The 24545-nt window shown below is 40.3% G+C and overlaps 1 protein-coding gene across 8 annotated transcripts in view; it reads right to left on the reverse strand.

Moving 5' to 3' along the window:
• Nucleotides 1-5714: 5714 nt before the first annotated feature.
• Nucleotides 5715-24545, reverse strand: part of GRIA4 (glutamate ionotropic receptor AMPA type subunit 4) — a 215964-nt gene continuing 197133 nt past the window's right edge. For 2 of the 8 annotated variants that reach the window (XM_077173949.1, XM_054654006.2), the window contains 3 exons: nt 22838-22952; nt 13402-13536; nt 5715-6845 (listed from right to left, as the gene is read on the reverse strand). In XM_077173949.1, the coding sequence (XP_077030064.1) occupies nt 6681-6845; nt 13402-13536; nt 22838-22952 (415 nt within the window). In that variant the 3' untranslated portion in view covers nt 5715-6680. Of the gene's footprint in view, nt 6846-13288; nt 13537-15699; nt 15872-22837; nt 22953-24545 lie in introns of those variants that run through there. The other 6 variants (XM_054654005.2, XM_077173948.1, XM_054654018.2 and 3 more) reach the window with 6 other exon arrangements.

Below are 24545 nucleotides of genomic sequence, written 5' to 3' on the forward strand. Positions count from 1 at the left end.
AAATAAGTATTAATAGAGTAACATGAAAATGGAAATTTCTGTATTGCCAGTAGTTAACTCACTTGAGCTGTAGGAAATACAGGCTCACGTTCCAGCTGTAATGAAAATGTACCCAGTGAAATGCACAGGGAGAGTGCCTCAGGCTGCACTGACCTGCCTCCAGCCCTCTTGATCCAAAATGTCATGTCTGAGGTTTGCTGAAGGTACACTTGCCACTAGGGAACTATCTCCCCACCTCCTCTCAACTCTCCTTTGAGAATTCAGATTTTGGGGCATCCAGCTGCTGCTGTAACCAGGGTTTTCAACAGCTTACCAGTGGCTTACATTAATTAAATGGCAATTTGAACACAACGGGTACCAAGCAACTTAATCTTTTGGAGCTGGGGGAAAGCAGTCATTGCTAGTGGTGCCTCAATAGCAGCTGTGAGAGCAGCAGGGAGTCCAAAATTGTGTGTTTACATGGAGTGGCTAGCAAGCAACCCCTGGCATCGGGTGCTGTGTAGCTGAAGGTAGTAAGCATTCAGTTTGGAAGTGATGGCAGAAACTCCATCCTTGTGTCCCTGTGTCAGAGGCACTGTGATCAGAGCTTGTCTCTCTGATGCTGCAAACGTGCCAGAATCACTCAATTTCACAATGTTCTGGCTGGCCTTGGGTCCCCACGAGGAGGAGTCATCTGCCCAAGTGTGGGCACCTGCACTGTAAATGTCAACTATTGAATGAGTCATTCTTGGTTGTCTTCACCAACGACACTCAGAAAAGATTGTTAGGGCATCACTATCCCACCCACAAACAGTCATCTAAAATCAGTTTTTTATATTGCATCCAACAAGTTTCTAGACAGTAAAACTGTAGATGTTTAAAGCCAGTGAGTGTCACCCGGACTATCAGATGCTCTCAGAATGCCATTGCATTTTCTATAGGATTTCCAGCAGTTATATCTTAATCCTTGTGATGGAGCTTTTAACAGATGGTTTTTTTCATAGAATATTGATTCTGTCCTTTAGCCAAAAAGGCTTTTTTTTCCCTAAAGTTGTTTTAGAAATGTAAGGGAACTTCCAGCAATTGACAATATTGCAGGTAGCCAGAATATAAAAGCGAAGAAGGCAAGACGCAACCTCTGTTATGTATTTATGCACTTCATGACTACTGTAGTGTTTAGAAAGATTCTTTTAATAGAATTACTGGATTTAAACTGCTGCAGTCTTATGACTTCCAAATTCTCCACATCTTGTACACAGCTACACCAAAATACATTTAAAAGTCCCACCAGATCAGCTCTTTCCATCCACACTTGTGGTTACATTTTTACAACATTATGCATGGATTTGAACAATTAGTATCAGGCAATGGCTACCTAGAATCAGGGCATTAGCACTGGAATCCTTACAGGAACAGCTAAAATACACAAAACCTTGAAAAGTAATATCATTGTTTTTTTCCAGGATTTAGGAAAAAGTGTAATTTATCTTGCAGCACTTGAAAGTCCACTTCAACAGTTTAACCTTGTTGAAGATCTTTGAAGCTCTTAGAGATAGAACAATCTAAAAAGACGATCAGGGTCTGGCCTTCAGAACTTTATAGTATTTGGTGCTAATGGAAGGCGATGGATTGGTGAGCTAGGGGCATGAATCATTGCTTCAGCCATAAGGAAGGACTGACAGCAGGGTACACTCCTCTGAAGTGTGATGATAACATGCCTTAGTCCCCTCACAGACAGGTCCAGATTCTGAGCTCAGCAACACAAAAGATAATGCACATATTTAGGTAAGCAGCTTGGGATACGTGTTGCAGCTTTTGAATCTACTCTCAATGCAGAGTAACAACAAAAAATTTAAGAAAATTTCGCCCTTAGGAAAATATTGAGGGTGGTCAGAACTTTTGAAGAGGTTGCCCAGAGAGGTTATGCAATTTCAACACTGGAGATGCGAAAATTATCATAGAATAACATTGAGAAACCTCTTAAGCTTTGAAATTGGATCTAACTTCAAAGCTGAACCTACTTTAAATGGATCTTTGAAGGATCTGACCTCCAGAAATCCCTTCCAGTCTAAATGATTTCATGTTTCCTATTTACTAGTTTCAGCTTGCCTGACCTTACATTTAATGCAACCATTATGAAATCAGTAAGTTATTTGGAATCTGTGGCACTCCTCTCACTTAGAAAAGGAAGTGGCTCTAAATTTCTATTTATAATTCCACTGGTGACTTCTTACCCTTAGACATTTTATGTGAAGCTAAACTTGCTGTTGCATACCAATTACACATTTTGTGGTAACAGTGTTAATTAATCCATGACTACAACAAATCTCTGCAGCTCCTTGCAGGCTGCCTTTCTTTTCTTATTTTCAGCATTAGTGTGGTATGTAAAGTCTGCAGGTTGAGAGCTTTAGGAGGTCCCTTTTGCTGTAATTTTCTAATCATGGATAAAAGTATACTTACATTGAATTTTAAAGAATATTTGTTCTTCATTCTGACATCCTATCAGGGTTGTTATTACAGAATTATTAAGCAACAGAGGTGAAAAGTGCCACTGCCCTCCTTTACCACATTCAATGATTACAACCAGTTGTATAAAGCTATTGTCCTTTCCCCAGGCTCTGTTCTCAATTGCACCAAGGCAAATTCAATTCAGAACATGTACATTCAGTTCCCAGAATAGTCCCTAGGTGAAATTCAGCAATAACAAGTGGTTGCATAAAACTAATTCTGCATGTGAGGCTCTCAGACAACCCAGCAAGTCTGTACTGATTTTAAATTTAATAGGTGTTTAATAGAATACACAACCAGCGTGGGAGGGTTTAATGTGGAGGACAAGAAGGTACTAATATAACAGTGAATGTCAAAGTAGGTTGGCCCTACATTATGATTCCCATCAGCTCAGAAAACTTATTTTGCAGAGAGTCTAATATTGTTGTAAGTGTTAATGTTAATAATTGTTCTTGATTACATTGAAACTGAAATTATTTTCGAAGCAGATAAATGCTGTTATTATTCAATTCATCATTAAGACAGCTAAATTTAGAAATCTGTAGGAAAATTACATGTCTGAAGTCTTTTCATACTCCATGGAGATCTGGTCAATGGAGGCTTGGAAAGAACTCATCTCTAGAGACTGGGATACAATTAATTTACTCTCCCACAAGTAGCATTAGAGATGCCTTGGGCCATCTGAGACACCTGCACAGGGGTCCCTTCTCTTCTGCAGACTTAACCCCAACTCTCTCAGTCTGTCTTCACAGGAGAGGTGTTCCAGACCTGTGATACACTTAGAAGCTCTCCTCTGTGCTCACTCCAGCAGGTCCCTGACCTCCCCATGCTGGTGCCCCAGAGCTGGTGCAGCCCTGCAGGTGGGCTCTGAGCAGAGCAGAGGGGCAGAATCCCCTCCCTGGCCCTGCTGCCCACCATTGGATGCAGCCCAGGACACCACTGGCTTTCTGGGCTGGGAGAGCACATTGCTGAGATGTCAAGCTTGTCATCCACCAGAACCCCCCTGTCCTTTTCCCCAGGGCTGCTCTCATGGTCACAGCAACCCTCTTGGAGTAAGACAAAAGAGTAAGTCACTGTGGAGACAGCAGGCTAATCCCCGAAGACTGTTTTCTCAACCACTTGAGCTGTAGCACAACTCTTCCTGCTGTACCATTTTACTATCCAGATTTTTTTTCTTTTTTTTTTTTCTTCAAATATTTTATCTGCTTATGGTGGGCATCAGCAAAGTGAGAGTATCCTCTTTACCTCAGCTGACCAGGTTTTCTTCAGTAAAGCATTCCCTTGGCAAGGACAAGGCTTGTAAATGGTAAGAGGATGTGTTGATCCCCCCCTGTGGCTGCTGGCCACATGCTGACCCTTGGTGGGTCACGGCACTCCAGGGCCATGCAGCTCAGTGGCTGCACTGCTTGTGCTGCTCGGTTCTGAGTGCTTCTCAGTGCATGGTTACTGACACTGGTCTTCTCAAAGGACTTGGGTGCCTCATTGCCAAGTGGAAACCTGACTTAGGGAATTAACAATGAGCTCCATGGAGCAACATTCCTAACAGCAGTGATGGGCTGTTTACTGAAAGGGAAAAATAAATATAATGTGTTAAAGAGACAGGGGAGTGTATAAGAGGAGTAACAGTGGAAGACAGTAAATATCCCAAGACAGCCCTGGTACTGCTCATAGTCATGGACAAAGAAAGGATGAAGACAAGCTCCTGGAAAAACAGACAGACACAATAAAACAAAACAGACAGCATTCTTCATACTCAGTCTCTCAATCTGTTCAGCCTCTAATATGTTACCTTGTGAAAAATGGAGGCAAACACTTTTTTCTTTAAAAAAAAAGACAAACTCAGAACCAATCCACCCAGAAGCTGTTTTTTTAAATACAGCAGTAAAAAGAAGGGAGCTTCTAGTTTTACTCAAAAAAGAGAAAACCAGACAACTCACCTAATCTAGCCAGTGAAACACAGAACAATTCACAGTAAATCATGAATGTGCTAAACATGCCAGTAAAACATGGATACAAAGTAACTTTAGTCACAGTGATTCATAGTAGTGTTATCAGTCTTTTTTCTCTAAGAACCCTGCACACTCGTAGTTTTTATGCCTGAAGGGCAAGCATCACCTTATTTTCATGTTTGCCTGCACTGTCAGGCTCTCTATAAGAACTAGTTTCCATCAGCCTGTGTTAAGGTTACTGGGAGGATTTAGGCTCTTGTTGCTGTGGTTCTGCTGTCTGATATTTTAAGGTCTACTTTAAGAGGAAGTTATTCACTCTCGTTCTCTATTACTCCCCAGTAGCTATAAAGGGTCTCTATAGAGCATTTGGGGCAAGAAACTCATATTTATGTTGTTGCTATCTGAGCCCTGCTTTGCAACTCTGTGATTGACTGGAGCATCAGCTCAGCAGTGTCTGGTTGCTGTTTTTGGCAGCAGCTTGGGCTTGGTCCTTGCTGGGCAGCTTTGGGCTTTGGGCTTGGGGCTGCACCCAGGGCCCGCTCTCCTCCCCATGAGAGCCCTGGGGGTGGAGAGAAGCACCAGCACCAGGCTCTGGGGGTGAGTGAGCCATTGGAACATGGCCCCTCATGGGCCTGGGAAACTCAGGAGCTGTGATTACTCCAAGTCTGAATTCACTTGCAGTCTGGGCTCTGGCATTGGCTGTCACACTGCTGGCCATACTCTGGATTTGGACACCACTGCCAGGCCTTGTGAGGCCAGGGAGAATGACCATCACAGAACAGATTTGCTGCAACTGTGCACTACAGACATGCCTGCTCCTGTTCACATCTGGCTTTTATTCAAATGGTGGCTGCTAGTCTTTCCCAAGCATGCCACTGACAGGCTGGGGATGAAAACTGGGGCTCCTGGACATCAAGCAGGCTGCAGCTATCATCTATCACATCAGTCTCAAGGACTGTCATTTGTACTTCCTTGCTCCCTGGCATCTTGTTCCTTGACCTACCCAGAGGACAAACACTATCACTAAATGGTTCCCTAACACTTCAGGAGAGTGTTTAGTGACTAGTACTAAAATACATTATGAATAACCATGACAATTCTTTAGCTGCTCAGAGTCCTTCCTCCCATTTTAAGTCCCTTAAAAGCACTTTAGAAATTTGCAGGGACTCAGACTGACTCTGACAAGACTCTGAATCCTGTTGTAAGAAATGAACGGCCCTTTTCTAATTTCCAGGTGGCATCCCTAATGATCAGAAAACAACTCAAGCTCTGTCAATATTATAAGAACAATTGTTGTTTTATTCTTTTTGGTGGGTACAAAAACCACAGTTTCTTACACAGAACAAGATTATAAATAATATCTGTAACATGAGTGACCCGTAGTCTCTTTTGATTCTACACTGCAGACTGATGAAGTACTCTAAACATTTTATCATTTTGTTTCTTGTATTAGACAGATGCAAATCTGTGGAACACGGAATGATGGAACAGAATGAAGGTAACAGCAAACAAGAGGATGACCAACAACTTTTATAAAAAAAAATTCTCTGAATTTTATTACAGTGATGGCATTTTATATCAATTATTGCAATGATTTTTCCCTAAGATGGTTAGAAAAAAGAATTGTGTTGTCCTCTACTGAATTTACATCAGTTAAAAAGCAAGCATGTTTCAATATTTCTCTTTTTCCAAAGAAAATGTAAATAATTTCTTTATTTTTTTTCACAGGATTTACATATTTATTATTTTTTTATCACAGTTTAGTGATTCATTTCTACAGCTGAACAGCTGAGTATTCTTCCATTGTATATATTGATGTTCTGGAGACACAGGTTAGCATGTTCATTGACTTCTATAGCTATTTTTCTCTCTTTGTCAAGACAAAGACCAAAATGGTGTCCTTTCTGAGCATGTTCTTCACAGTTTAATGCGCTAAATTGGCAAGTCTTATTAGTTTTAAGTCCACTCAAGTGAAATTTGTTGCTGTTAATACACCCTTCCCAGCCCCCTCCCCCCAACAAAACTAAATTATGAATTTTCCTGATATAAAATCTGAGTTTGGGTTTCCGAGCTGAGCTCATGCACACATTGTTGCTGATGATGTCTGGCGCATTTGGACGTACTTCCCTTTCTCAGCCAAATTATTAGTTCATCAATGACACTCCCATGTCGTTACAGTCTGTGCTGTGTTCCCATCAGTCACCAACACAGTTTGATTAAGGCACTCAATTAATTTTTTGGTTTTTATGGTAGGTCCGATGCAATTACAGCCAATCCTGAACTTTGTCTAATTGCAGTTCCGGTGTGCACGGCCTTCGGGCAGTCGGGAGTCAACACGCGTCCGTTCTCCCCCACGCTCCCTGTGATGGATAATCTGGCTTTGTTTCTTATGGCTTCAGAAAAGGTAAGCTGGGTTTGAAGAAAAAGCAGAAGACAGGAGAGTGTTATAATGTTTCTGTCCTTCAACCAGCCAGGACACAGCAAACACCAAAATATTAAATTTTAGACATCTGCATTTTTTTCATGTTAATGTTAAATATAGAAATAGTAATCATCATAAATATAATACATTGCACTTAAGTCTACTGGGGAAAAAAGACTAGCAATTATGGGGATAAATTTCATTACAATCAATTGTTACTGATTTAAATATAAAATCTGAATTTGATAATGAAATTAACTGAAGAGGTAATACCTTCATCTAAACTGCTTCAAACTAAATTTAAATACAGTGAGAAGACCTTTTGGAACCTGAAAGCATTAGCATCTGTGAATGAAGTCATAGGCTTTGAACTTCAACTAGGAATGCCAGGATTAAATATAACTACTGAAATTTGTATATAAATTGCAATAACTGTACCAGCTGTCTGGCAATCCTGTCATTCAAATCTAAAGAAATTATTATTTATTTTCACAATGGAAATATTTAGTATCAGGAAATCTGAGAACTGTCCTCAAATCACTTTCATATATATATATATATTTTTTTCCTACAATTAGAGAAGGTGATAACTTTCAAAGAAAATGTAATTTATTGACAGAAAATGCAGTTTTATATAGTTTTCTACATTATGTATAAATTTCCCATAGGAGGGTTTACATTTTTGTTCCTTAAAAATCTTTCATTTCAGCTAAATCAGAACAAAATATCTTGTTTAGGAACTAAATTACTCAAGCAAAAAATCTGGATTTGTTAAAGGATTTATAGTTATGCCATCTAACTTTGGTCATCAAAAAATCAGTAGCTAAATATAAAAATCCAATAAGGCTCTCTCAAGTGTTTATTAAAAAAAAGCCAAGATGACTAGTTTAAAGTAAATGATTTCCAGATTGCTAAAATTAGGGTAAGTGTCTAAGGTAAAAAAATGCAACAAAGCATCCAAACTGTAGTACATTAAAAGAGATTTCAGAGATAACCATGTTAAGATATTAATTGGGGAAATCTGATTTCTAGTCAGGAGAAGTTATGTAAATGCAGGGATGCAGTCTGAAATACTAATTGGGAAGAAAGGGAGATAGGAGCATTCACATAGGAGCAAAAGGATAACAAACATCATAAAGTCATTTTGTTTGCTTTTTTACTAATCTCTGCATTTTGAACTTTATCCCTCTGAGCCCAGTTTCTCCTTCTGAGGTAGCACTGAAATCCTGAGCTGCTGTTTGATATGTGGAGTTTATTTTATATATGAGCATATAGAGATGAGGATGAACCCTTAAAATTCCTGAACATTTCCACTGCTTCTGGTGCACTTCTGTGGAAATGCACCAGTCTAATATTGCATTGTTATCGGCAGCTGCTTCAAAAGTTGTCAAAAATACAGCGGCTGTTTGTGGCACAGTCAGAGCTTGGATTTAAAAGCAGCTTTCCAAACCAATTACCCTAAACACTTCAGCCCTCAAAAGCACCCAAATTCAGGAAAAGGCCTCAGCTTTCAGAGGGCATTATGGCATCCCCCTTTCGCTGGAAAACCTTGGCTTTGGTAAAGGACATCCTTTGAAACTTTTCCCTGCCACCACTGTTCTTTGTGACAGGGACTGTTACCAAACATATCTTCATCTAAAACAACACCCAGATACAAAAAGTGTGGCAGAGGTGATGAAGAAGTGGGGAACTGGGCCTATACATTACCAAGAACTTCCAACTACTTCCCAGCAGCAAATAAGAATCTCTGCATTTGCAAAGTACAGACACAATGCAGTGTGGTACAGATCCACATGGTGCATGTCCTGAGTCCCACTGCAAATAGATACTGGTAACTGCAGAAGTGCAGAGAACATGTTCTGGTCAATGGCAACAAAAAAACTAAAGGTGCTTTAGTGTGGGAGAGGGATGAGAGTCCAAACCAGATTAGAAAGCAAACTTGGGTGGAAAGGGACAGCTTTCTCCAGATAGGTTAAATTTCCCAGAAAGTCATAACTGTCTACCAGAGTCTCTCCATCACACCCATCAGCTATCTGTTCATGGCCATTCAGAGCTTCCCACTGGGAAATCTGAGTCAGAGCACTCAGATTTGTATGGGATATACAAGTTCTATGGAACTGTGCTAGCTCAGTCTAAATAACTTTCTGGGCCATTGACAACACACTCAGGACAAAAAGACAATAAAAGGGATCCAGGATAAATAAAAAAAGATAAAAAAAGAGAACAACACTTTCTCAGCAGCCTTCCACAAAAGAACAGAAAAGCTGCACGGAAATAACTCTTGTCCTCAGTGCAAGACCAACAACAGCTCAGCAACACACCACAGGACAACTCAGACACAAAGCCAGGAGGAACAGGTCAAACTTGTACTTGGGACAGTGCCATAAAGCCAAGTAACCAGGTAGGTGTTTGCTCTGTGCTTTAAACTATGCTATAGGTAACAAGCCAGGCTAGTACTCTGCTTGACTGGGCCGCTACAACTTCAGATTTATGGCCTGGATGCAGAAACAGTTTCAGGAGTGGCTGGGATAAGAGGGAAAAGTCTCGGTATTTACTGTGAATATTACACAAACTGTGAAAGTCTCCTTTCACTAAGTGTATGAAGTTAATAGTGATAATGTATTTTCAAATTTACCATTAGTTTTGATTAGATTAGTTGTGAAATTAATCATGTGAAAACACTGACTGCCCTGTTCCTAGGGGGGAAATGGGAATTTTGGAAAATGATATCCTCAGTCTGTGTAATACAAATATCCTAGCCTGTGTCGGCTCTTTTGTTGTTCAGGCTCCTCTAGTACTTGGGTCACATGGAGGCGGCTTCGGCACAAATATCTAAGATGAACTTTTAATGTATCTTTCTCTCTTGACTATGAAATTGGAAATATACAAAATAAGTACATTACACACTTACTGAGCCATCCTGTAGCACTTCACCTTTTTTGTAGTTAATTGTAATAGTGATGTTTTCCATTGCTTTTTGTTGTTTTGCAATTAGTTTCATTCATTAGTTATAAACAACAGCATGGGCTGGGAGAGCAAGAGAAGGCAGCTGAGCTGGAAGCTGGTTCCTGAGCTTCATGGCCCACTAAGAAGGCCATGGAGAGGTGGTGGTGGAGGCTGGCTGGATACTGGAACAACCCCTTCAAAAGCCTGTGGGTTTGGGGTGAGGAACTCAGCAGGGCTTTGCCTTAGAGCAGATGGACAGAAGGATGTTAAGCTCCTCTCTGCTCTCGCTATCAGCTCTACATGTACACTAAGGGCTTAATACTAATGGAAAAACTGCTGCCCAGAGGAGAAGGAAAGGATTGTTCCCTCCTTAAAGCAAACTTTCTTCCCTCTCTTCAGCAGATGCAACTGCCTGCCAGTGCTTCTGAATGTCTTTATCCCACACATAAAGACTAATCCATTACTATATAGGCCAGTCCACACATACAGACTAGCCCCTCATTTTCATTTTCAGTTGCCTTGCAGGAAAGGTGAATTTCCCTGAGATAACTCATGTTTAACTGTACGAAACTAAAATAAAAATCAGGGGAATGAATATTAATTTTCAGGAGGGTTATTTAAGTTATTTTATATTAGTTTAAAACATATACCATTAAAACTATTTGATGTTAGTTTTAGAAGTCAGATGTGTTGGTTACTCATGCAGGTTAGAACCACCAGGCATCTTTCCATATTAGCGAGTTTTAGTTCCAATACGATCTCTTTATTCCTTGGATAAAAAAAACCAAAAAACCATATCAAAGTTTTCAAAATGTGTAAGACAGACATATTTCTACAGAAATATATGCAGCCATCATCGTGGGCTCTGTAATGCTGCCAGCTAAACAGGGGTTTGTGACTAGCATGTGCATGAACAGATGGCATAGTCCCCCTGTGCAGTGTGGCACACAGGCACCTCTCGTGCCAGTGTGGCCAGGAGAGGATGACTGGGCCTTGGCAGTCTCCCACATATCACTATAAACATTTTTATAAGAACTACACTTGAAACTTCTCAATTTCATGTAAACATTATGCCAAACAAGCAGAAAGAAGAATTTCAGAAGCCTGTAAATATTTTTTCAAAATCATAGTGATTTTTTTGTGAATTTTAAAAGTCTGTGCCCTAAAATGTTAATTATCAGAAGACAGACTGACCCAAAAATGAATTTTCAGTTAAATAAAATGCAACATTTTTGTATCTTTTTTGTACTGTTTAAAGTATATTTTATCCAGTAGGAATTCATCTTTGTGATACAACAAGTCCCACAGAAATCCAGATTTTAGAGTAAGGTACTTATGATCTTTTCTTTAAATAAAAAACTCAGTTAGCTCTATTTTTTTAATTATAAGAAAACACTAAGACTAAAAAAATTCTGCAACTATAATCAGTGTCTGTTGCAATGAAATAACAGAACTAGGTGGCAGCTGTGGGGATTTTCAAGTCATGCCATGTTTAGCACGCTCAGCCAATTGGGGTCAGGTCAGTATTTGAAAGAAAGCTTAATTTTTTTGTTTGCTTTTTTTAAGACTGTATTTTGAATGCATTGCACTCTGTAAACTTGACAAGGAATATGTTTTCTGGGATTCTTACTTTTATACCAGCCTGGGGACACTTTCAGTGATGAGCACATCACTAAAGAATTTAAAGGAAAAAAACACCCTTCACTTGCATTTGGCACAATGATGTGCACAGGATTACTTCTTTTCAAGACCCTTATTACTGACAGAAGGGAGTGGACTTGGAAGATTAATATTAGCATCTGGAAGTCCTGTGTTGCAGTTCACAGTAATGAACAATGGAACAATTACTCTTGGAGTCCCCTTGGCACATACCATGCCTCACATTTTCTCTAGTGAACAAAGTGCATAGCTAACACTTTTTTTTTTTTTTTTTTAACATGGGGAAATTGGCAGCTCTGCTGCAATTAGAATATACCCAGGGTCATGACTCTTTCTAGAACAAGGAAGAAAAGAAAAGCCCAGAGAAGAGCGTGTAGGGGACAGTTTCCCAGCCAGCCCCCTCCCTCGTGCCCCAAGAACGCACCTATTCCTCGCAGCGCTCCAGCTACCATGCTCACACAGCATTCTCTGCTCACTCTGTGTTTGCTCTGTACTGTATGGTGCGGTACTGAACGGGCTGTGCCTTTAGGCTGTAAGCTCCTCGGGACAGGGACCTGTTGTGTGTCTGGCACACTTCACCTACTGTACAGCGCCGCCTACTCCAGCGCTACACAAATAATAAATAAAAAATAATAAGTGCATCTCCAGTTGTTTCCTACAAGCTTTTTTTTTCCTAAGTGGCAACATAAGTATCATTCATCTCATTTCCCTAAATTTGTGTTTTCTACTTCCACTATATAGGGATGGCTCAGGAAAATGTAGCTGTAGATGGTTGTTAACAGAGGAGACATGTGGCTTGCTGTTTGCAAGGGCAAGGGAGCTCGAGCATGACAGGGTAGGGTGCTAGCTGCACGTTCACTTATACAGCAGCCAGCATAGCTTGGGAGCTACGTAAAAGTTATATTTAGAAGCTCAATTTGCTGCTGTGTGCCATTTCCAAAGGTCATGGAGTTGATTTGCCTAATGATTAGTTGGCAAGATACTCACTGTACGGATGAGAGCAAGTACATTAGTAAACCATCCCTGCACACCTACTCAGGGGAGCTGTGCAGGATGCAGCTCGGCAGCATCAGCGCTTCAGCCTCCAAAATCACTGCATGAATGTCTAAAATACACTAGTCCTGACTTAGGTAAGGGGGTTTGTTACTGAAAGCTGAGGATGATAATCAACGTCTATCCCCTGGTTAGTGACTCTTTGTGACTATTACAGCGGGCAAAAGTTGACCTGAAGTGGGATATTGTGGGGAGGAAAAAAAAAAAAAAGCCACACAATTAGCATAAAACATGTATCAAAGGGAGGGTGAAGGTACAGGGAGGGGAGGAGGGAGAGAAGGTAAAACAACATTTAGACTTCTTGTAACAGTGCCTTTTTCTTCCATTAGGTTAACTATGGTTCAGTGACGTTGCCTATCCTAAATCTTGGTTACAGATAGGGCCAACATTGAAATAATAGAGGCTTGCACCAATTTGTCACTAGTAGAGTGCAAGCCTTTCGGAAAACAGACTTGCCAATCAAGTACTTAAAAGCTGGCCCTCTGGATATATACTTTCTTATTTAAAATAGTTGTCATCTCTCAACTGATTTGACAACTTTGAGTTGTTCAAAATGTATTTTTCATGTTAAAAATTCCTTGCAATGCAGATGTCTATTAGCAACATAGAATAATGTACTGTACATCTGCAGCCAAAAGAACTGAACCACTTTGCACTGAAGTTTTCCAAAATATAAAGCTCTGTTCAGAAGCAAGCACCACTAGACAGACATGTCACAACACTGCGTTACAAGATGCATCACCCACTCGCTGTAGTAGGCCCTAAGTCCTACCCCTAAATTTTAATACTTTCGGTTCCATATACGTTGTAACCTTCTCTATAAGTTGCTAAATTCTGGGTATTCTGCGAGGAAGTTGGGTTAAAAGTCTGTGCACTCTTTGCCACCTTCATTCGTTTCGCCTCTGCCCTGGACTTGTAACAGAACTCTATCAAAGCCACCAGCATTGCCAAGCCCAAGCCTCCAACCAGAATGTAGAAGACTCCAGCAACGTTGCTGAGACTCAAGGCACTCGTCTTGTCCTGGGAAAACAGAAGTGACACAGTTAACCCTGGAAAATAGATCCCAAGAAGCACAAAACACACATCAAAACGTCAGAAATAGACAAGTAACAATGTTTAGCTGAAATTTAATGACAGTTGTTTACATACTTTAGCAAAATTTGACCTATCTGGATCTATAAAATATATTTTAAACAACTAGTTTTCCTGGTTGGCATAAAAAAAATTATTCTAAATATATTGCCAACATATCAGGATGTCATTGCTTGCCTACTGCAAAGCATTACCTCCATTTCATGGAGAATTAAACAATGACACGTCTACCTCTATTTAGGGGACATTTCAGCACTGGTATGAAACTGCATTAATGTAAAGCTCTTCAGAAGCCTGGGAATCCAGAAATCCATTTTATATCAGACAAGACTCTGCTTGATCTTTACAAAAACCAGTAATTGTAGTTGTGATAGGCATTGCTGTTAATTTAAAAGATCCAGACTGAGCTTCTGATACTTAAATGACAGGCAAAAATAACATGCGAGGCTTAAGTTCTTTCTTTGAACAAACACTTCCTTTAAAAGTGCACACTGTACCACACACATTGTGATATATTTGCCTCTTACCTATTCTTGTATTTTGTTTTTATTTTACTATGGATACAGTTCTGGAACATGCCCATGGACGACTAAGCTCAGTAACAGTATACTTCTAAATATCAATTTATGCAATTTAACACATTTTTCATAATTTAGATAAAAGTGAGGATTTTCTTTAACAAAGTATTAAATATTCATCATTTTACAATCACCTTCTTGGGTGTATTGTAGTAAATAACTATTCTACATTTCTCTATACTTCACTGCTAAGTTATGAATCACATTTTTTGGACTTGAAATCCATGTGCTTTTTCAGCATAGTTCTCAAGGAACTCTCTCAGGATTGACTTCATATGCTACATCATGTGCCTTAAAATACTTATAAAGCTTTATTCTTATGCAGACTATATTATCTTTATCTAAAGTAAGGAGAGTATTTAACTTCTGATTTTAATCTCTATGAAATTTTAACCTATGTAGACTGCAAAAAATTTGGATGTTTAATTTAAAGAGGCACTATTCATTGTGTAATCAGTAGATTAGCACAGTTATTGTTCCCATGGGTGTACAGAGGTGAATGGGGCTTATAGCTGGGTTCTGCTTTGTCTGTGCCTTTTTAGCTGGCTAGGAAGAGCCTAAGTATCTTGGAGATGACTGTCCCTCTGGTGGCAATTGCTAACATGGTACTTGCAAACAAGGGGGAGGCAGGACTGAGAAAGACCTGCCCTAATGTAGGTGGTGCGTTGAGGCTTTCTCAGCTGTTATTTACAGATACTTTGTCACCCTCTTAAATGGTTTTCACTCCTTTTTTTCAAAGCACTTGCCAGAAAAAGTGAAATGTGTTGAAAGCTTCTTTCCCACACTAATTTTATCAAGGTAAGTCTCAAGACATGCAGGCAGCAAGCAGTCAGTGCCTGTCATTCTTTCATTTTAGCTGTGGCTGCAGAGGCTGGCATGGAGTCAGGTAATGTGAAGAAATGTCAGCCTCCTCAAATACAGGGCTGGCACTGACTGTGGTGTTTCCCAGCCATGAGAAAATACCCGGTTCTGGGTCTGTCCCCATAAAGAGAAGGAGCTGACAGCTCTCTGGAGCTGCCAGGATAAACACTGGAAACTGTAGAAACTATTAATTGCTGAAGCCTTTCACTTCAAAGCTCAAATTAAGTTTTCCTTGGCCCTTGAGGAGCCAAGGACATCCCCAAATGCCACAAGACACCACCTTCCTGGCCAGCAATGGAAGGCAATCCTTCCTGCTAGCATTTCTTCTTCTCAGAAAACTGCTGAGGTAGGCCAGCTCCTAAAGAAGGTGTGAAGAGCATTTCCTAAGTAGTCAATGGGAAAAGTCCATACCCTCCAGGAGGGAAGGAAACAGCTAATCCAGGCTGCCTCTTCCAAACCCAAAAATCTGCTTTGTATTTCTTCAAGAGATGCTCTGAGTATGTGGGATGATGTCTGGTGATTCATATTACTGAAGACTTTAAATTGCAATAGTGCTTCCTTAAATTAAAGCATGACTGCCATCAAGATGGGCCAAAGTTGATTCATTCTGTGTCTACAGCTGCTTATTTTATTTCTATGTCATTTTGTTTATTACTTCCTCTACTGCTTTGTGAACACGATAGTTAGGTCCCGAACTGTAGCGACTGACCTTACTTCCAGAGTCCTTGGGTCCACATTCACCTTTATCGTACCACCATTTGTTTTTCAGCTTGTCTAAGACGCCTGCCTCACTGAGTTTCAAAACGGCAAGGTTTACAGGAGTTCTTCACGTGGAAAATAACATAAATAACATTATATATGTTATTTTATGTTATTCAAGTAAAACTACATAGAATCGCATTGCAAAGTGACAGAGCAGAGGCCACAGTGGGTGCTATGTCATGTACTGTTGGCCCAGGTTTAGAGACAGACATAAGACCGGGACCTGCTCCATCGCTTTAGGTAACAGGCACATACTGCTGGGGAAGATTTGTAAATAAATAGTATGCAATTACTGTGAACCCAAAACTATTGGCTTACACACATTAACAACATACCCTTCAGAGATATTTGTAAGATAACTGCATATGCGACTTAAGAAACATTAATTTGTGTTTCTTGCTTTCAATGTATTTTTAGTTTGGATGCATACAAACTAATAATATGATTTGGCCATAGGTATTTCATTTACTGCCCTCAAAATTATCCTGGCAAGAAAAGAAGATGCTTCCTGCAGTGTGCTGCCCACAAACATCTGGCACAGACCTGTAATAGGAGGTCTGCATGCAAATAACTTGGGGCGAGAGCTGCAAAGATCCCCTTATCCTTGGCTAAGAAGGACAGTGAGTCTTCCATCTTAATCTTCCGTTTCAACATTATTTTAAAATTCAAAGTTTTTCCTTAAATCTCACATATTCATGTCAATATTTCAAGGGTCCCAGGCTGGTGATAAATTTCTATTTGGAATAGCTATTTTTACCGGTGGTATTTGCTGTGGGTGATGTAACAGAGTTTAGTATTGAAATGAAACCTAATCTAATGCCTCAGAATCATGAAATGCTATAGGTTTACAGTGAAATTGCTTAAACTCATTGAATAATCTTAGGGTATTATGGTAATGCCCCACTTCAAGCAGATCTATCACTATATGTTTTAAAAACGTATTAAATTATTAACAGACTTATTTTATGTACTTTCCACTTCCAATAGTTGCCCAATTCTTAATGGAATTATGTGGTAGGCATACGGATATCTATTTATGTGCAGGTGTGCATGCAAATACAATATATATCAGAGAAGCAGGGAGATAAACAGAAATGGCATGTGATAGATAGCCTTCTGGTGATGTTAAATGACATGATTCTGTGTGTGCCAGCAGATTTCTACAGGAAAATTTATCTCCCATAATATGCCATAATTCATTCATTACTTAAACATTAACTTATGGATTCAAGGCTTAATAAATAAATAACCAGTGCAAACATTAATTAGTCTAGTGTAACTGAACATACTAAAATAGTTTGCATTGAAGAAGAAAGGGGCTTATTGCACTCTATAACTAGTATAACTGGAAATTCCCAAATTCTTATGTATTAATATATTTGTGCAGGTTTGTATATAGCTATTTAATACACAAGTAACAGCTTCTGAACCTTGTATGCTACTCTTAGCTCTAGGGACCCTGCCTCTTCATACATTCTTTCTTTCTTACTCTTTCTATATGTACCTAAAATGGGGGAATTCACCTCACCTCAATATTTGCATCCCTAAATTATGCCCCAAACTTTGTCTGTCCAGACCTCCCTGCAGTTAATGGGAAAAGGTAGGTACCTGCAAATGGTGCGCCTTGATACCAATATTAACAAAGGATGATGGTGAGATGCCTGTCTCTTCATTTACTGCTGAGGAAGCCTTGGTGCCTTGGAGAAATTTTTGACAGCCACAGTTGGGTGAGAGGATTTCCCAGGAACTCTCAAGTGATTACTCTAAGTAAAGGAAAACCTTCATCCACTTTCCAAATCCCACACATTTAATTCATATGCAATACTCTGCTTCTAGAAACAAAAATGCCCATTTTTTGCTCTTTTCCAGTATTCAAACTTAAATTTTGCCTCAAGGCTTCTGGCAGCAGGCTGTGCAGGTTGACAGTGGAATATGAGAGTCCCACAGCTGTGAAATGAGTGGGCTTGGGGTGCTGGCAAGTTGCCTGTCAACATGATCCTCTGCTGGTTTCTAGTACAAGCACAAAATAATTAATATTATTTCAAAAGCCATCATCTATAACATGTCATGCACTGGCACTGAGCTACATTCCCATGCTCCTGAATTCTGTCAGGGGAACAGGGCTGGTTATGACAAAGGTAAGGGGACATACAGGTACTGTTCTCCATTGGAAAATCAGAAGCCTATGGAGTTGTTGCAGATTAAACTGATCAAACTGATAATAGGAATAGATATGAACTATCAAGGCCACCAGCAAGGTGGGAACAAGTTAGAAAGCAGATGCCTCCATGTCCTATGCTGCTTTTTTTTTTTTCCCAGCACTAACACTTTAGGCATTTAAAGCCTGAAACAGGCTGGGGATTTTTTATTTTTTCCAACTGTAGTTCCTTTAATGCCATCCTTTCTGCATTTGTCTCTGCAGGGAAGCTCTCAGGTTTTCCTTTGGGAAAAACAATCAATTTCACACTTTAAATTGCCACGTTGTCCTCAGTTTCTGAGCGACCTCAATGGCACTGGTCAGCAGAGGAAGTTCCCATTTTTCACTGGGATGCAGCAGTGATGTGACTGATGCCAGGCCCTTGTTTCTCCTTTCCACGAATTTTGGTGGAAAACTTTCTGAATGCAGGCCCTGCTGAAGCTCAAGAAAGCCTGCTCTTGGCCCCTCTCGTTCTTGCCTGCCTTAACAAGGCTCTGTGACATTTCCTTCACATCTGCCCTCAGACAGTCACAGCTGTGATGAGGGAGATGCACTCTAAGAAAAAACCTTAAAATTATATATTACAATATTTTAAAATATTTTACACCTTCAAAACAGGATTTTTGTCCCAATTTAAATCAGTCAGCTGTGATGGGAAATGTGCATGGTCCAATATAAGAAGCCCAGACTAAGGGGCTGCTGAGTGGAAAAGGAAGATGTTTTGCTTATATTTTTCAGAGTCACAGCATATATGCATCTCTTTGCAATCACAGTAAGTGATTGCAGGTGTTGTGATTTTTAATGTATTTTAGGTTTTTATTTTGTTTCTTTGTTTCATTTTCAGTAGGAGATTTTCAACAGGGAGATGCATGTCCAGATCACATTGGCTCTTGGGGCAAGTCACTTATTTTGACCATGTCAGTCACAAACTCAGAGACTACAATTTGTTACTAGATTGCTTACACAATCAGTTGGTGAATAGTCCCACTGATATTAAAGGGGACAAAACCAAAAAAAAATGGTATGGTTTGCTGTATGTGAACAAAAGGAATGGTATTGAAGTCACATAAAGGGGATAAATTCAGCATTTATAATTAAATCTCCCATTAAATTCAGTATTGTATTCTTATTATGGCAGTGGAAAATGACTATAGATTTGGGTCTTGTTCAATTGCTTAGTGATTCCTGAATTACTAATGTTGGGCTAAGTCTTCAGCTAGAGTAAACCAGCGCAGTTTGTGAAAATCAGTGTAGTTTTTTTCCAATGTACAGCTGCTGAGAATCTCTGATGTTGGATATAAAGAGAATCCAACTGCCTCAAGTTCATGTAAAGATAATAGATGAGAAATAATACTTAAAATTACCCTTTATCTATGGAGAAGAATTTGCCCCACATAGCCATAGAGGAAAACTGCTGTGTGACAACACAGGAAACCCTGCTCTTCACCCATGTGCCAAAGTCAGCGTTGGCACAGCCTGACCTGGGCACAGGGACACTGGTTTTATAACTTTTTATCATGTTCTCAGCCCTTCCACCTCCTCTCTTGGCTTCTTACTCATTTCCTCCTATCCTGTCATCAATCACTTGCTGTTGGAAGGGCCATAGCCTCAGGCTGGATCTTGAGCCAGCAGCATCAGCAAAATCAGAGTGCTTTAAAATGGTATTAATGAAGTTCTGAGCTAGCTGTGTTCAGGACAACAAATGGGCAATTATAACATTTAAATCACAATACTAAGTGATTCTGAAACAAATATAGAATTCTGACAGACAAGGATTTTAAAAATGCAATCATGGATATATTTTAGGAGCATTTTCATTAGCCACTCATGGCTGAGCCATTAGGTGTAAGGTCAGACTCATAGCTGACTGAAAAAAAACACGGGGCACTGTGTTCTCCTGCAGGCTGCCAGCAGAGACTGGAAAGAATCTCCATCAGCACAGCTTCTGTCCACTCACACTTTATACAAACAATGGAGCAAAGTGGCAGAAACTGTGTTGCAGTACCTTCCTGTGCACCACATGAGATGATGGCATACAGTTAGGATCTGAGGTAATACTTTCAAAAACACTCAAATGACTTGAGGAACTCACTTTTATCTTCAATCATGAACTAATTAATCAGATCACTAAACCACAGGTGGCTCACACAGGGCAGCTTTCTGAACTGCCTGTCTGAATTTTGGAAGATTGTCCCTTAAAGGGAACGATAAATGGGGAGGCTAGAGGTGACCTTTTAACAGCAGAGAATGGAGGTAGGAGACATCCTGTTTTACAGAGCAATACAGACCTGTGGAGAACAGCTGAACTCTCTGGAAGCTCCCTCATTTCTGTGGTCCTCTGTACTATCATGAAGGGATATTGTGGGTCTACACTTTCATATTCTGAATAATGAATCTCAAATAGTAACAGCACAGTTATCAGTTAAGCCTCAGGTGCTGTATTTCTTTCAAGAGAAGAGGAGTTTCGTATTCTCATTCATGAGGCGACAAAGCCCTGCAATTTAAACTGGAGCTGCTAAAAAAAGCTTCTTTTTAAATTTGTACGATAAAAGAAGTATTCTTAACCTTCTTAAGAAGGTAAGAACTTAGTTCAGGACTTGTTGGTAGTTATCAGGTTTACTAAAGTAATGCATAGTGTCCTGGTTATTCCAGTAATGATAATTTGCTAGCAGAAAAGAAATAAAATACATAGAGCTCCATTAATTCAGTAGAAAGGGTTTTGACTTCAATTGATCAAGAGTGTTTCTGAGCAAGGAAATGAATTGTACAGATGATAAATGGCTAAGTTACCCTTTGGGGAATCAGCCTAGCTGTAGTTTATAACCCAGGATCAGATGCAGCTGCAATGCAGACTTTGAGAAGTGTGGGATGCCTGCTCACCTGCACGATGTGATGTGCTTGGCTCCACCAGACGTGGGCAGTGTGGGCATATGATAGACCTGGAGCTTCCCAGGATCACTGGTACTGCCTACTCACCCAGCTGTGCCTGGGAAAAATTGTGGCAAGAAACAGGCCCAAGGCCAGATAAATGCTCATGGCAGGCTGTGTACAGTCCCAGAACCACGGGTTGAGCTCCATCATGTTCTCCATCCTTTGCTAACACTGTCCTGCCGACCACACTGTCTACTGCATCCTGAACTGTCTGTGTCACCTACTGCTTATTTCCACTGGCAATGTGTTCCTTCCTTCCTCCTACATTCACAGCTCCTCTATTTCTCCATGAACCATACTCCTTGCCTTTTCTACTTTTCCCCCCCAACTCCTTTTTCTGTTACTTTCTACCACACCAAACTTGCTCCTTCAGTACTTCCAGACATTTCCCTGGTGAAGCCCTGTGTGTCCCTCCACCATGAGCTGCTCCCTTTTCCCTGCTTCATGACTCACAGCACTTGTGGCTGGTAATTAGGGAAAGTAAGTTAAAAAACATCCTTAGTCTGCTATCTAACTTTTATCTCACTTTGCAACCACTGGAGGTTTATGAGGAGGATATTCTAAGAAAATTTAAGTATTTTATTGATTTTATCCTTTGCCTGTGATATTAAAACATAATAAATAAATAAATACTCCTCCCCCAGTAATGCAAAAGCTCAGGCTTGAGTAGAGGTAAGTTCTATTTGGTCTAATATATCTGAACATTTTGGAAGAGAAAATAGAGACCATTTTTGAAACTGTGACTGCTGGCAAGCAGAGCGGTGTGGGGAAAAATAGGTAGAGCAGCAGGATTGCAGGCAAAGTGAAGAGGATTAGGAGACCAGTTCTGGGTGAGTGCAGAACAGCCCAAGGGATGGTCCCTGAGGCCAGGACACAGCACAAAAGAGCAGAAGGACTAAAGAGGGAGAGAAAATAGTAAGAAAAAATATATGTAGGCAACTGTAAAGAAAGCTACATAAGCTGTGTATGACAAATCAGTCAAATTTAATCATCTGTATCTGACTAGCTCTGTGCCTGCACACCTACCTGTGAAGCATTCTCTAATATAATGTTCACACACAAGCACATAAATAAATATTATTACATGCTGCCTGGAACAGAAGGGGTATTTTTAATACTCCAATTTTCCCCCACTTCACCGTCTTCCACATTTTTGCTTCTTTTCAGCACCAGGCAGTTTCTCAAACAAAGCTGTGAGGCAGCAAGGAAGAACTGGTACTGGCCATATGGAAGACAGGGTAATGCAGTAAGAATATGAAGCTGTTAACACCTCAGCCTAGCATGCAGCCTAAAATTCCTGTCCGATAAATTCTGGCAAATTATGCCTAGGGAACCGCCGTGGATTTCACTTTGCTGGAAAGATATCAGAAAATGTCAGTATGAAGATATTTTATCTGAAATTTGTCTTCCTATTTTGGATACTTGTGAAAATTTTAATTTGTACCTGTATTGTTTGTGTCAACAATGGATCCCTGAGCCTGGACCATGCATTAAATTACCCCTCAGAGATAGTAACACTGATTTTTTTCCCCTTTTCCTCTAATGTCACTAAAAAATATTTTTAGTAGTACCATAGAATAAGAAAAAAGTCTTAGCTGGTGAGCAGGCTTCTGAAGGTATTTAACAAGCTTGGAAAAGGCTCACCACAATTTCAGAAGATGCATGTTTCTGAAAACTGGTGATGGTTCTCACCCCAGAGACCATTTATGAGTTCCCCTTGGGGTGCTTAAACAAATGCAAATATTTTTGCTTTGACAGTAATTGCATACACCTCGGTTTCAGCTGCAGAACCAGCAGTGCTGTGCTACTGGTGAAGCTGTTTGGTGGCAGGTGAGACCCCAGCAGATGCACCAATTACTTCACATACTGTTTACCCGCTTTTGGTGACATTGAGGCTAACCTTGGAGTCACCTCCCCCGCTGCCACATTCTCCTTTGTCGTACCACCATTTGTTTTTCAATTTGTCCAAGAGGCCTTGTTCATTCAGTTTTAAAACTGCGAGGTTAACAGCATTTCTTGAAACGATAAAACATATTTTGTAAGAAACTGCACAGCTGTTAAGATGTTAGAAGGAATGAGGACTTAAGCTGTTTATAAGCTTGATCCACACACTAAATAAACCTCTCATTTCCATATTTCAAAGCCCTTGGCAGCACAAATAATTGTGGTTACTTCCAAATGTGAAAAATGTGTTTCCAGTTCTAGAAACGATTTTCAGAACAGCTTGGATTTTAATGCAAAAATTCTATCAACCAACCCAAACTATTTTTGCAAAATGATGATAAAACTCTGCCTGGAATTAAAAACAATTTACACAGATTTATTTGAATCTATATTTAAAGTGTGGGCCCAGGCTGTTTTTTCAAGCAGATGAGAAAATGTATCCCCATGTACTAAAGAGGCAAGATCCAGACTGCCTGTGCTAGATGCTGCCAGTCGCTGTGTCACTACACTTCTGACATGTAGCACTTCTGACTGATCCCGCATGAGCTAAGGATTAGGGCTCCAGAAACAGGCTGTGGGAGGAAGAGGGCTAACAGCTCACACACTGACAAAGATGCTGTCCAGAGCCAGTCAATAGAAAGCACTGTACAAAAGTGCCCAGAGGTCTGTCTGTCTGTCTGTCTGTCTGAAGCCCTGCTGCTGGCACATCTGTGGATATGGGATGCAGACTCTAGGGTCCTGCTGCCTTTGCACATTAGACGCTTAGCTGAAAGGCAGGGCCTGGGGTCTAGCTTAGTGCCATGACTCTAGGGACTGCCCTGCTCTTCTGGGAGAGCACCCTGTGTCCCAGCCCAAAGAGCACCTGAAGAATGAGAAGGAAGGTGGTGATGAAGAGTGTCTATGCTAGGGAAATGTGGGAACAGCGTGGCCAAACTGAAGTTCAAGCACTGCTGGAAGAGAAAAGCCAGCCAGTTAGTTAAGTGCTGAGAGACAAGAAGGTTTTTTTGGACATCCTGAGGACCCAAGATACAAAGAGATTTTTTTGACATCCTGAGAACTTTTCTCTGGAGAGTTTATACATGTTATACTACCACTGGATGAAAGACAAATCCTGCTTTGCTAGCAACACAGTGGCATGGGCACAACAGACTGAAAGGGGTTCTGTGAGCCTGGTGTCCTCCATATCATGTTTAAATGCTCTTTTTTTCAGATGAGAGAGACTTTGGATCTGTGCAGGCAGAGGGGCATTGCCAACATGAAGGTTAAAGCACAGAACCACTGCTTCTGTAGGAATTCAAGGCTGCTGGAATTGTACTGGAATTCAGCCACGAACTAGGACGCAGCTGGTCCTAGGATGCAGTTTCTTCTGTGCTCACAGGTTTCCCTTTAGGTGTCCAGAGCATCAGGACTGGATGGCAGCAGTTAGACAGTATAGACCACCATACAAACCTGAATGTAAGGTATTTGGATTTATGATAGGGACTATAGCCACTATATAACATTTTAAAATCAGTTGATTACTAATCTGCCAAGGTATTTATGCAGCCTTCATCATCTCCAAAGGAAACTTTGCCCTTGTTTTAAGTGTACAGCTTCCTACCTGTATTATTACTAAGACCCTAAAGAGTCACATACCCTAATGATACACAACTACATCAGGATCA

This window comes from Agelaius phoeniceus, chromosome 2 (assembly GCF_051311805.1).
Source record: "Agelaius phoeniceus isolate bAgePho1 chromosome 2, bAgePho1.hap1, whole genome shotgun sequence".
Lineage (NCBI taxonomy): Eukaryota > Metazoa > Chordata > Aves > Passeriformes > Icteridae > Agelaius > Agelaius phoeniceus.